The following is a 14,713-nucleotide window of genomic DNA, read 5'->3' as shown; positions in this document are numbered from 1 at the left end:
GCACAGAGAAGGTCTTAAAATGTTTTAAATTTAACTTTGCAGCGGCCTGCAGTCGGCCTGCTTTTGGTACACACACGCACACACACGCGCGCGCGCTGTTTTTGTTTGCTCAAAAACTAACACAAGTAATTTAATGTCTTCACATTTCACTCTGATTATAATTATCCTGTCAAACCATTGTGAGATTAAAAGTGTTTGACAGAAGCTTTCCTGTTTAGTTTTATTTGGTGTTTTTGTTTTTAAGTATTTTTTTTTTTCCTTTCTTACATGAAATACGTACTGTTTCTTTTCTTTTATCTCATTTTTGGCCTTTAACCGTGTTTTCAGCTCATTATTCTCAAGGTTTCTTTTATCGATTTTATCGATAAAACTTAGTGAACATATACATGAATTTATAAATGAGGTGCATAGGTGTGCAAACCTGGATTATCCTGCTTTGCACACCTCTGTATCGCTGACTACATGTCAGAAAGTTTCAGAAGTTCAAATAGGTCACTCATTTCAGAGATGGCAATTAGAGCCAGGAAAATAGAAACTGGGAAATTGCAGTGATTATGCCAAAAGATGAGACTGAAACAACCTTTTTTAGCAGACAGAAGGCTCAATATTTGCAGATTCTGCATAATCTGGATTAAAAAACACACTTCAAACACTTCCAAGACGACACAGCTGGTCTAGTGTTTGCCTGTGGCTAAGATGTTGGGGTTTTCTTTATCAGAGATCCTTCATTGGTTTGTTTGGGAAGAGGGTTCACTGTGGACAGATTTGACAAACCGAACTTTATGACTAACTGGATTTGTATTTTTCTTTTTTCCTTTTTTTTTTTTTGTTTTGTTCGATGTTGAATGAAAGGGCTCTATTTATTTTTTTTATTTAACTCTGGAATCTTATGTTTTGCTGATTTTTTAACTCAAAGCAGCCAGCATTAAGTCAAGCTGTTCAAGAATTTAAAATGTAAATGACAGTTGTCAGGCCATCTTTACTAAGAAACGGAAACAACTGTTTTGCAGTCAGTGCAGAAAAAGATGAATGCTTTGAAAATTTTAATCTAATTTTGAACCATGCATTTGGATGTTCATGACACGTCTATTTTCAGGTTTTGTTTTTCACCCACTGTCAGCTGCAGTGACATTTTTTACTGTAATTTCAGACGTATTGGTCAAAGTTGTGGCCAGATGTTTGCAAATTAAATGTGGTTAAAGTATAGTTACAGCTAAGTACATTGTTTAGTTTAAAAAACTACTTGTGTGCACATTGCAGGAGTTCCAGTCCCGTCCATAAAAAGTCAGATGAGCTTCAAGCCAAAAATTAAAACCTCTAGTCTAGTCAAGTCCATTTTTATTTATACACTGCCAATTCACAACAAAAGTTATCTTGTGACACTTTCCAGTTTGAGCAGGTGATAACATCTTCAATTAATGTATTTATAGAAACATCAGTGCAAAGACTACCTTGGTCCATTAACAAAAGAGGCTCCTGAGATGTCTTCAATCAAAATAAGTTTTCAGTAGATATGACAAGCTGCTGCCAGGAGCCTCCACCTCGGCGTCTGGGTCAAACAGCTTATACGATGAAGTGACACTTGACCGTTAAGATGTAGAGATGGATAGAGGACAGTTCATGTGCCAGGAGATGGACCAATTCCCAGTGTACATTGCAACACACACACACACACACACACACACACACACACACACACACATACACGCACACCCTTTCAGCCCGGCTTATTGTTCCAGTAACTTCTGTGTCCCGGCAGGTAAAACAAAGGTAGTGTTTTAATGGAGGTGTGTGTGGTTTCGGTCCAGTTGGGGCCAAACAGAGCAGAGCCAAAAAACAAACACGCTGCCAGCTGCCCTCCATCGCCCTCCTCCTCCCCCCTCGCTCCCTCCTCTCCCCCCACACCCCCTCCCTTCTCTCTCTGGCGGTACAAAGTGGTTAATCACTGAATGGAAACCATTAGTAACATGTTTAAATAATTTACACAGCGTCTGACCACCCAAAGTACCCGAACACTTCGCCTACCACTCAGAAATACGAACCCAGCCTTTGTGTGTGTGTGTGAGCGTGTGTCTAATCCATGCATACATGTAGTTGATATACCTATTAGCGTGTGTGTGTGTGTGTGTGTGTGTGTGTGTGTGTGCGTGTGCGAGGACAGTGATGGTACAGTAACCTGACCTCGGCCAGCATGACTCTCATCCTCGGAGGCTACGTTCCATTTCAAAGCACGTCGATACCTCATCTGAGTCCTCATAATGCCTCTCGTTAGTCCTTACCACAAGTATGTACGCTTAAGGTCTCTTTGTTGTGTCCTTGTTTCCTTTCTTTGGCCTTTCCTTCCTCATCTCAGTGTGGTTTAGGTCTTGATGTTGTGCCCTTCTTCCATCATTTGTATCCTTGCTATCCTTCTCTGTATCCTCATCTCATTCTTGTTTTCCTGTTCCGGTCTCTTTTTGTGTCCTCATTTTCTAGTTTGTATCCTTTGTATATGCTTTTTGGTCTTTGTTTCATCGTTTCTTCCCCGTCCAGGTCTCCTCATTTATCTTCCTGCGTCTATATTCCCTTACCTGAGTCCTTCCCTGTAATCCTCTCCTCTATCCTCACTCTGTGTCCTTGTTTCTTTTGTTTCCTCATCTCAGGTCTCATGTGTCTCATCCTTGCTCCCTCATTTATCTCCTCCTTTCTTCGCTTCTCCACCTTCTTTCCCCCCCTCGTCTCTGTCTTTTGTCCCCACGCTGTTGCATCCTTGCCTCCTTGCTTGTATCTTTCCTCCTGCTCCTTTGGGTTTACTCCTCTCCTTGGTCTGCTTTTAGCCTCTTTCCTCTCTCTTGTGCTTTCTTCTTTTTTTTCTTTGTTCCCTTATGTCCTTGTGCCCCGATCTTGCACACTTGTTCCCTTCCAAGTGTCCTTGCTCCCTCGCCTGTGTCGTCTCTAGCTCTTATTTTCCTTTCTCTTCATCCTCATTTCAATTTCCTCTTCTTGATTCTCTCCTGTAATTGTTTCCTGTCTTGTTGTTCCTTCCCCTGTAATTCGATCGACTCCTGTATGTTTTTTTCCATCTGCTGTATCCCCGCATGGCTTATCCTCTTAGTGCATTGTATCCTTATGTATCATCCCTTCCTTCCTGTTTCCTCGCACCCCTTCTATATCTTTGTGTTCTGTGTCCTTGTTTCCTATCTGTATCCTCCCATATCAAATACAAAATATTATTCCCACACAGTTGACCTGTTGTTCATTTGTGTTCTTCTTATGGATTTATGATTAAAAATGTATTCTCTGCTGCATATGTAAAAGAGCGACAGGCAGGGCAGGACAAACACACACACACACGCACACACAAAGATACTTTCACTCTGTTTTTGTGTCACAGGAATTCCAACCATTCCAGCTGGTATGCGGCACCCTGGTGGGCCAATTTAAGAATAACTAGCCACCACACAGACACACACACGCACACACACACACACACACACACACAATACACTCACACAAATACACACAGTTACACTAAAAGCCACCACTACATTCGTCTGGGTCTTTCATTGAAAGTAAATGAGAGGCTTATCGACTGCATATCTGAACGAGATACTGTAGGAGAGGGATTACTGGTGTGTGTGTGTGTGTGTGTGTGTGTGTAAATGCATCTCATCTGAACACACACTCAAACGCACTGATAATGACACAAGGAGCAAAGGGGATTTGCACAAATGTTGATCTATCATCTCATCATTTTGGCAGAGTTATTCCTGACTGTCATTCTGAGAAGCCGAATGAAGTAAAGTGAATGAGAGAGGGAGAGAGGGAGAGAGGGAGGGAGAGAGGGAGAGAGAGAGGGAGAGAGAGAGGGAGAGAGAGTGCCTTCGGCCCTCTGGATTCAACAGCCTCCCACACACTTCATACAGCACGCACACAAGCACACACACACACACACACACACACACACACACACACACACTATATATATATACTGTATATATATAGATATATATATATATATATATATATATCTATATATATCTATATATATATATATATACACACACATACAAAGCCTTCTGTTCTTGCTGCATGGTTAATGCCCACACAGTATTTGTACCTCCAGGGTTTAGAAATATATATCTGTATGTGTGTGTGTAGAGTATGCATGTACCTGCATGCACCTCAGGTTTATTGAATCTGTTGTATTGCTGTGTATCAACTCGTTTACGAGTCAGCTAACGTCTGGTTACTCGAGTACAAGAAGTCTAAAGAAAATGTTCACCATGAAGTTCTCAGAACCTGAGGCATAATGGAGACGTGGTTCCGCGCTACTGTTCGGACGTGTTGAGGAACAGGTGTTTCAGAAAGGCCACGACAGCACAAAACACAAAAGGTTCACCCTGCTAATAGTCTGAACTTGCAGTAAGATCATTACATTTGTTTGTTCTCTCGTCTTATTGCTGTTCTAGTCTCAGTCTTGTCCTTGTTCCCTTTCTTTGGCCTTTCTTTGCTCATCTCTGCATGTTGTAGGTCTTGTATCCTCACCTGTATCCTTGTTTCCCTTCTTTGGTCTTCAAGAACATTTTACCTCCACCAATTCTTGGTTGGTTGGTTTGTTGGTTTATCAGCAGAATCACAAAAAATCTACTGAATGGTTTTCCATGTAACTCTGATGTGTGATGGAACAGACCCCATTAACTTTTGGTGTGGATGTGGATAAAGGGACGGATGCAGGATATGGCATTTTTCAAGATTTGCATGAATTTCTCACAACAATGCATGGACCTTGATGAGATAAATCAGACGTATTTTGGCGACTGGTATCTGTGAGTGAGTACAATCTGATGCTGCCCCAGATAAAAAAAATCTAGATCCAGTGGATGAAAGAGCAATTTATTTGATACTGGATTCGGCCTGATTGAATTAAAGGGGACTTGGTGGAGGTAAACGCTCTACTGAGTTCCATTCTAGGATTGATGTATGGAAAGTTCGAAAAACATGGCTGGATGTCAAAAAATGTTGGTAGTGTTGAAAATTAAAGATTGTTCTGTATGGGAAGATGGCATCAAATGTTAATTCAGATTAGATGTAATTTTTTTTTTTACCTTAACAAGTAATTTTGGTGCCTTTACTAAGTTTGCGGTGCATATTTGTTATTGATAGCTTGACCACAAAATGAAGCTGTATCGCTTTCATCAGTAGGCAAGGCCAAACATCATAGTAACAATAACTATTCAGAACTCAGTGATTGTCTAATGGCTTCATAGAGGTCTTTGCATTCACTCACACCTTACAGCATTCAAGAAAACACAACAATTTGGTTTAAGCAGTCAGATATTGATGTCTTGTTTATGTTTCTATGTGATCCCAGTTGCTCTAAGAGCTATCTGCCTGTGATTGGACAATCCCAGACACATGGATCACTCATTCTGCTTACACATAAACACGAAAAGACATTTAGATCAGGTGTGATGTTTCAAGAAAAACATGCAGCGGGTTTAAAGCCCCACGGATCTATTTCCAATGTGTGTGAAAGCCGAACTTCTCTCTGCTCCTTTATGTTAAGTAACTCAGGTTATTTAAAGCGTTCTGATAAATCACTTCATGCAAGTGTTTGAGTGTGTGTGCCGTACTATTTTTACCTCTGAGTATAGCCTCTGAATGTGCCTTGTTCTGACCTACCTACAACTCGGGTGTCTCGTCATGCCCTTTGCAAGCCCACACAAAAAACAACTGGTACGCACACTTCCCACGCTCAGACACACACACACACACACACACACACACACAAGTAGCTATGTCTCTCCTACGCACAGGAACTGGGGCAGGTTGTGTCGGTGCATGTATGAATAAAGCTTTATGTAAGCCATTCACTACACACTCCCACTCACTCTGCCGACTGCGACCATTCAACACTTTCATCACAAAACCAGTCACCTTACATAAGGTCAAGCTGGAGTTTGAACCAGAATTATCTGCATGCTTGAAGGTCAAATGGGTTATGACGGTGTGTGTGTGTGTGTGTGTGTGTGTGTGTGTGTGTGTGTGTGTGTGTGTGTGTGTGTGTGTGTGTGTGTGTGCGTCAGGAGGTCAGATAGCTGCTGAGCTGCGATGCACGTCACAGCTGCAGCAGTTTCATTGTTTAGTGACCCCAAATGGCAGCAGGAGTCACAGCAAGTGTTTGATTTTGAGAACCTCAGCCAGAAATTGATCATGTGGAAGCTGGATGTGGCTGTTTGGCTTGAGATAACAGAGAAGTTGAACTTTTATCGGAGAGACCAGCTTTTGGTGTGTACACAAACTGGTTTACTAACACACTTAACGTTGGGTGTACTGTTTCACGTATGAGTACGTTATTTTGAGAGGCTTGAAGGGGTCTTTTAAGAGCTTTAGCGGTCTTTTGTGAGGGTTAAGTAGTCATTAAGGAAGTTCTGGAGGTTGTTTTTTTGGAACTTCTTTTTGTATTATGCTAAGGTTCAAGGGCTCTTTTAGGACACTGGTCCCAACCTGGGGGGTCTTGACTGCCCAGGCCACCTTGATGTAAAGGCATTAAAGAAAACAGCAGACGCAGTGCAGTAGACACTTCATTTCATTTATTTCTGTTAGTAAAACTAAAACACATTTGTATTTCAAAAGTTTAGACTGTTTTAAAAGCTATGAATAAACAACACAGAAGTTATATGCTAATTTTTCATCCAAATCACTGTTTTTATGCAAATTTCCTCCAGTTATTATAGTCACTATATCATAAATGTAAAGTTCATAATTTGCTCTGCACTGTGTTATTGTGCATGTATAATGTGAAATATCAATTTGACGTGCCACTATCAGTTTACTCGATGATAGAAGATTGATTCATTGACAGATTTCCAAAACAGGTCAGAGGGGTCCTTCAAGAGGTTATTGTAAGCACTAAGGATATTGTATTGGCCTCTGGTTGATTCTTAGCGATCTAATGGGTGGAGGTGATCGGAGAGGTGCATCTAACAGCATTGACCACCACCATCTCTCCAGTGTAATTGGAGAATCTCCGACAAAGAGCCCCGAAGCTTTTCAGGGGGCTGTATGAACAACCCCTACTGAGACAATCTACTTTGTTTGTCCTGAAAGTAGTCACCCATCTGTAGATGTTGCACATAAGTTGTGTGTGAATAAGATGTCTTTCAAAGGTCTGCATCTGTAGACTAACACGAAACTCAAACTAATCCACTCCAAATTTACATTGGCCTCAATTTTAACACTAATCTGCTCCTTGCTGTGGTACATCGAATCTCCTGGACTGTCTTTAACTTCCTGTTCATCAAGTGTGTTGCATGCATTGTGTGCCTCAGGCATTAAGAGTCACATAAGCCATGATGCTATGATACTGGTTTCGGCCCTCAGGGAGTATTGCCAAATAGACTATTGTTGTTAACAGCTTTATCTGCAAGTCATCACCATAGATTGTTCACATTTGCCTGTAGTTATGTCAGCTGGCCGTTCTGCTAACCAATCAGGATCATCTTGAGTTTGACGCTTGCCAAACTGAATACCCATTGTTTCTAACAGAAGAGTCAGTCCTTTGGGTTTCAGACTACATTCTTGCACTCTTAACACCATGGAAAACATAAAAATATGACCCAGGTCTGAGCTAATGTTTCTGGTGTGTGTGTGTGTGTGTGTGTGTGTGTGTGTGTGTGTGTGTGTGTGTGTGTGTGTGTGTGTGTGTGTGTGTGTGTGTGTGTGTGTGTGTGTGTGTGTGCAAGAGGACTTGCATGTGAAAAACACAAGGTAGCCCAAAGTTAACATTCCTACTGCTCAGAATACAGCATGTTTTCCTCAAGTGCTATTTATAGATCCCACGTTGGGCCCCCAGACACACGCGTCATTGAGCCCTGCTTACCAGCACGAAGGCCACACTGTGTGTGTGCATAGATATGAATGTGTGTGTGTGTGTGTGTGTGTGTGTGTGTGTGTGTGTGTGTGTGTGTGTGTTGCAATCAAAGTGCAGGGGAGGTTGTTTAAACCCTGAGATGAGAAAATACAAAGCAAAACTGCAACTTCAGCAGGCGAGTGTGCATGTGTGTGTGTAGCACTGTGCCTCTTCTGTCAGGTGTTGGTGTGGTTAAGAAACGTTAAACAACGGAAACACACACATATACAGTCTCCACTGCAGTGTTTGCAGTGCAGTTGCGATGCCTGCCAGTACTGTATCGAAGCATGCATGTGTTTCTTTTTATTTCCGAGTGTGTGCGCTCTCTTGTTTGCTCTCTGAGAGAGTACCAAGTTAGATCAAACTCTGACACCCAGAAAGGAAGGAAAGGTGCTAGTGCTGATGGCTGCTCTTCGACTTGGCCTTTTTGGACGCCTACACACATTATGACACTCCGACGTCACTTCCACAGCGCTATTTATAAGCCTTTGTGTCTTTTTAGGAACAGCGTGGGTTTGCTTTGCATCAGTGACTCACTGAGTGGAAGGAGGGAGGGAGGGAGGAGGAAGGGGTGGAGAAGGCAAAAAGCACAGATGGATTCCAGTGTGAAGAAACTAACTGAGCAATCAATGACATTTACATTGGCACATCAGGCATTTACTTAACTACTGAGTAAGTCATTTCTGTACAACAAAGTACATTGTGTTGTTTCGTACTTGGAAGACAATATATTAGATCTTATTGTAAATTAAACCGACTTATGGTAAGAGAGAGTTGTCATGTGGATGGGTTACATTATCAGCTGTGCCATCATTGAGTTTTTGAGTGTATTAAAACTAATTGGCGCTTTTGTTTTGCTGCAGGTCTTTTGCTGAGAGAACTGGATGACTTTTGAAGCCACAGAGAGAGGATCTACAAGCACTTTCCCTGAAAGAAAAGTTAGTATTTTCTCTTTGATAGTATTAAGTACGTTGTTAACTTTGGTTTACTGAAGCTATTAAATCCTCTGCTGAGTCGCCAAACATTTTTCTTCTTCTTGTGTCTCTCCAGATCACTCAAGGATTCTTCTGCCTTTAAATGAACTGGACAGAAAAACAATGCACAGCAACATTCACGTGTTTACAAAATGGCAAAAGGAGAGAAACATTTCTGATGTTATCCACTAAAGCTCCCTTTTTATTTCCACTTCCTGATTCCTGTCTCCAGTCTGACTTTATGATCAGTCTATTTCAGCAATGGATGGGTACTTCCTGTTTCTGTGAACTTGTTGGCAGCCCTCAAAGGTTCAGCTACCATGACTGGTAGTTTTGGGACCTTGTAATCCTCTAGAACCTACCCTCCCAACTCCCCTACCACCCCCTCTTTCCTCCCTCTTCCAACCCACAGAAGAGCTCCAGGAAAATGGAGGCTCGTGAATCAGCTGCCGCAGGGCAGAAATGCTCTAACAAAGAACCAGTAAAGGAGAAGACGCCTCTGCAAAGAAAGTGGGCGTCCGAGCCCTCTGCAACCTCCAAACGGTGCAATTTTGCTGACCCAGACGCAAAACACAGAGAGAGTTTGCCATGTGGTGCCACTGGGGGATCAGCACCCCAGCAGAAGTACGCATATACAGGGAATTCTGGAAAGCTGCTATCTGGACCCTCTGCAGTTGGGGCCTTAGGAGGCCCGCCATCTCAAGACCCCCAAGGGCCCTTTACACAGGGGTTCCCAAGGGGATACTCCTACCAGCTGGGCCAGCCATATCCTCAGCACCCACAAACTGAGCGCTTCCTCTCAGGAGCCAAACCTCAGCCAGGTCTAGAGCCTCATGCTTGGCCATTTGCTGGCCAGTTGCCCTCAGATGATCTGTACCCTGTAGGACACCCGGGACACACTCACCCACATGGGGCTGGGGCTGGTAGGTTTCCTCGCCAGAAATCTCCCAGTTTACCCAGCTCTTTTGGACAATATTCTCAGTCAGGCCCTGAGCCTGGAGAGGAGGGCTACAGCAAAAAAGAGCAGAAGCCGAAAAAGCCTGGTAAGTACATCTGTCACTACTGCGGTCGAGCTTGCGCCAAGCCCAGTGTCCTGAAGAAGCACATCCGCTCACATACTGGAGAGAGGCCATATCCTTGTGTACCCTGTGGCTTTTCTTTCAAAACCAAGAGCAACCTTTACAAGCATCGCAAGTCCCACGCTCATGCCATCAAGGCTGGACTCGTACCATTTTCAGAGCTAGCCGTGGCCCGTGGTGGAGACATGGACCAGGCATCCCCAGTGGGCGAGGCTGAGGTCCATTCGGATGGAGAGCAGAGTACTGACACAGATGAGGAAGGTGTGGAGGGCTCCACCATGCTGACGGACAAAGACAGCCCCATCCCACAGATCTCCTTTGAAGCTGACAAGAATACAGGTAATGTTCCCAAAAATCATGCACAACTATTCTTAGATATCTTAGATTTGTACTTGTGTCTCATTCTCAACTCATCAAATAGTGTCGCTTTGAGGTAGGTCAGGTGTGCCGCCATCCTAAAGCGTCAGTATTTGACAACCATCAACAGCTCTGTTTGACTGCATATGCAAAAATAAACTAATATTTAACTGAGGAGGAGGAGAGCTCCTGCACATACCTCTGTGTGTGCACGATTCTTAGTCAGTGAAGGAAGGATAGATCATATAAGATATCACCCCGGATAACTGGTGGGACAAAAGGGGAGAAATACGTTGTTAATGAGGAAAATATTAATGAAAATACCTGCCGCGATAGACCAGCAGCAGAAACGATATGGGTATCTCCACATTAACATGTGGATTTGATCACAAGGAACAGCTGATAAACTTCATTGATAATTTTAAACTCCTGACTTGTTTCCTTTGGAGAATTCATAACTACAGCTTTTTGTTTTGCTGATTAAACATTAGCAAAGATAGATAGAAGATAGCAAACTGCCTTATATAGCTAGCAAGATTGCAAAGCGTCGGTCTGAAACTAGCAATGACAATTGCGCTGTGCTGTGCACCACTGTGCCCCAACATAAGATAGAGAACTTTGTGTCTGACCTCTGGCTTCCCACAACAATGTCCATGAAAAAGGGTAAATCCAACACAGATATCAGTATTACAAATGCCTACAAAAAAAGGCTGATATGCTGTATCTAGTACCAGAGACTGGTGACTCCATGCACTGATCTGATACCACATAATTTGGACCTTGCTACCTCCTCGTATCATTCCAAACATGTGTGTGCAATTCAAATGATAATCATCCGTAAATGGCAGGGGACTTGTAACTTTAAGTTCATGTCAAGTCAGAGTCATATATATATTGAATCATATTGGCATTCGTTATGGGTCAGTTCAGGGATCATATCAGGAAAGAAAAAATCATGTTAAAATATCTCTACAGTAAAATTGATAGATGTTAAGGTTTTTGATGTATAAACTACTCACTGGTACTAGCTGATGACCAAAACCTAAAATCTAGAATAAAATTGATGTTGATTATTGTTTTCTTCCCACTGCTTGACTCTGAATTGCACTCGTTCATTGCCTGAATCATTAACTCATAATTTTACTCTGTCCTGTACCTTTTTCCTGCTGTACTTTACTCTACAACATGTTGCCCTCTTTGTTATCGTGCAGGTGGTGTGGAACCAGCATATGCAGACTCAGCCGAAGAGCTGCCCGTGGGGTCTATGAAAGTGCCTATCCTTATTGTCCCCAAGCCTGGAGGAGTCCCCTCCACAGGGATGGAGTGCCCACCCTTTCAGGACATAAAAGGGTCACATCACATGTTGGCATCACAGGCTGGTGGAAGAGCACATTCACTGGATGACTCCCCCACCATCAAACAACGTTTGGCCCTGAGGCTGAATGAGAAAAAAGGGCAGGACTCTGATTCTGCCATGTCCCAGTCCCTGAACCTCCTTAGTCCTCACAGCAAAGGCAGCACAGACTCTGGTTACTTTTCCCGCTCAGAGAGTGCAGAGCAGCAGATCAGCCCTCCAAATACTAACGTCAAGACGTACGAAGAGATTATGTTTGGTCGGACTTGGTACTACCGACCCAACTCCAGATCCAGACAGTCCATCACAGTGGGCATGGCAGGGGCAGACCCCAGCAGCTTGGCTAGCTTAAAGCAGCCAGGTGCTATTGTTGACATGGGAAAGATAGCTGAGGATCATATTTGTTTCAGAGGGGATGTAGGAGTCTCTGGAGATGCCAAGCAATATCCAACAGGACCCTGTCAAAGCAGCACAGGGCTTCTGGAGCCTCCTTCAGATTCTGGGACCCTAATTAGGAGTAACTCCATGCCAACTTCCTCCCCTCCTAACCTCAGTGTCCCACCCGGGATTCGAGGCAGTCACTCCTTTGATGAGATGATGACTTCAGATGATGTGTTTTACCCACCTCGCAGACTCAGAAGACAGGCTGCATTTGAACAATCAGCTAATGAAGCCCATGTAGGAGAGGCTGAGGGCTACGGACACATGCCCAAAAATGTAGCTTCATCTTTGGGTATGAAAATTGGTGAGCGCAGTCCAGGAGTTCCAGAGCACATTGCCTGCAGCCCATATGGTACTAAAGTTAGCATGTCAGAAATAGCCACAAGAAAAAGGAGGAAAGAGAAGAGTGTTGGGGATGAAGAGGACAGTCCTGGACATTGGGACAGTAGCTGTAGTGGTTCTGTAGAGATGATAGGGGACTATGAGTATAAACAAGGTAGTTTTGATGGATCGAGAGGCACACCAACAGGGAAGGGCTCTCTTCACAGTGCTCACAGCCAGTCGGACAGCTTTGATACCTGTGCCAGCATGTGCTCTGAGGACATTGCACTGTTTCCTGACTCTGAGGGCAGGAAGGCAGCTGGGAATGTCATATCAGTCATCCAGCACACCAACTCCCTCAGCCGGCCAAATTCCTTCGAGAAGTCTGAGTCTTTTGAGCTGCCAGGGTATCAGCCCTCAGATAAAGCTCCATCTAGCCAGTACTCTGAACAGTCAGACACAGAGATCTTTGAAGATGCTCTGAGTCCTGAATCTGTCCTACTGAGGACAGAGAGCATGGAGCAGCAGCTGCAAAGTGACAGTGATCTGGCCTCACTTTCATCGTCATCAGCTGCAGCCTCACCTGGCCAGTCTTATCACATCCCTCATAAGCTAGTCCGACAACCCAACATTCAAGTTCCTGAGATCCGGGTGACAGAGGAGCCAGACAAACCTGAGAAAGATACAGAAGCTCCAATGACCAAGGAACCGGATAAGCAGCAGCAGCACGTGGAGGAGTTCCAGCTGCCACAGAGGAGCGACACACTCTCCCAGATGCCATCAGAAAAGCTCCCACCCAAGAAGAAAAGGTTGCGCCTGACAGACATGGAGCACTCATCCGGGGAATCGAGCTTTGAGTCGACCTGCACCAGCCTGTCTCGCAGCCCCAGCCAGGAGAGCAACCTGTCCCACTCATCATCCTTCTCCATGTCTTTTGACAGAGATGAAGTCCTCAAGTCTGTCTCACCTACCAAACAGGTACCCCGTAATATGTTTACTCCTAATAAAGTTTAATACCATCCTAAAATTTCAGTAGGGGATTCTGGAGAAAGATTGCTGATTGATGACTCTCATTCCTGGCTTGTCAAATACCGAGGCTTTAGGCTAATTCAAACCCTTCAGTATTTGACGATCTGGTATTGACACTCAACAATCAACTATCTTTCTCCAGAATTGTCTATTGCAACTTTAATTACCTTACTGGCATTTGTAGTATTGTTTTCATGGCACCTGTAATCGGCTTTGTTCTATTAAAGATAGGACATTCCAATAAAGGTTGGAACAATTTTCTTTAACTCTGAACTAGGATGACTCGTTGGCATCTTGTGGTGGACCTAAGCAGTCGGAGTTCCTGACAGTGCCTGGCAGCGGTCACTCCAGCCACCACCAGCAGAGGGAGATGAGGAGGTCTTCATCGGAACAGGCACCATGCACTCTGCCCACAGAGTTGCCTGAAATGCGAAGCAAATCCTTTGACTATGGAAGCTTGTCCTCCTCCAGACAGGGAGAGATATACTCCAGTGCGTCTGCAATGAAGGAACGCCGGCGTGGATATCTTGTCCGACAGGTAGCATAACAATCGTTCTGCTATTCTTGAAATATTTGCTAAACAGGGTTTAGTCAGGTCTAAAGTACCGCTACAACTGATTTCTCTAAATGGTATTTCATAACAGCTGACCAACTTCTTACACATCCATTTCACAGGCCTCACTGAGTGTTTATCCAGAGGCAGTCACCCAGGAACCAGGAGCTGCTGAGATATCAGTCAAACAAGAGAGTTTGGAGCATGTGGCATGGCCTGGGCCATCAGGATCTCCCCACAGCAGCGATCTAGCCTGTAGAAACAAGCGGGTTGGCAGTAGCATTGGCGGTAAGCTTTGCATTACTGCACTAAAACTGTGTAGTCAGATTATCTGTATATAAGATTTTTTTTGTATTTTACATAGAAAAGTACTCTTGATGAGGGGTGTAGCAAGGTCTTGTTTGTGATACTTTCCTAAACCTTTCATTCAGATCGCAGCATCATGACAAAACATGTTGGGGTCTTTCTTAGCTCGATAAACTTCTCTTTTGTTTTATGAACTGGGTGTAGGATCTCACCAACACCAACAGCACAACCAACATATCCTCCAGCAGAGCATCAGTGAGGACAGTCTACAGGACGAACCTCTGTATAGGTAACAAAGTCTGGGTTTACTTAATTACTGATAGCACTTCTTATTTAGCTGTGATGGAATAGACTCAATTTGGACAACATGGAATGCAAATTCATTAACATTCCAACAATTGCTGT

The 14,713-nt window shown here is 43.7% G+C and overlaps 1 protein-coding gene across 4 annotated transcripts in view; it reads left to right on the top strand.

Annotated features, from left to right (window-relative positions):
- hivep2a (HIVEP zinc finger 2a) overlaps window positions 1-14,713 on the top strand; it is a 119,799-nt gene that overhangs the window by 84,086 nt on the left and 21,000 nt on the right. For all 4 annotated transcript variants that reach the window (XM_037085420.1, XM_037085421.1, XM_037085422.1 and 1 more), the window contains 6 exons: window positions 8,758-8,832; window positions 8,945-10,286; window positions 11,516-13,398; window positions 13,727-13,987; window positions 14,125-14,290; window positions 14,513-14,597. In XM_037085420.1, coding sequence (XP_036941315.1) covers window positions 9,296-10,286; window positions 11,516-13,398; window positions 13,727-13,987; window positions 14,125-14,290; window positions 14,513-14,597 — 3,386 coding nt within the window. In that variant the 5' untranslated portion in view covers window positions 8,758-8,832; window positions 8,945-9,295. The remainder of the gene's footprint in view (window positions 1-8,757; window positions 8,833-8,944; window positions 10,287-11,515; window positions 13,399-13,726; window positions 13,988-14,124; window positions 14,291-14,512; window positions 14,598-14,713) is intronic.

Source organism: Acanthopagrus latus, chromosome 22, assembly GCF_904848185.1.
Source record: "Acanthopagrus latus isolate v.2019 chromosome 22, fAcaLat1.1, whole genome shotgun sequence".
Classification (NCBI taxonomy): Eukaryota; Metazoa; Chordata; class Actinopteri; order Spariformes; family Sparidae; genus Acanthopagrus; species Acanthopagrus latus.
Note: the sequence above shows the minus strand (reverse complement) of the source record. Positions and strands in the feature narration are given on the sequence as shown.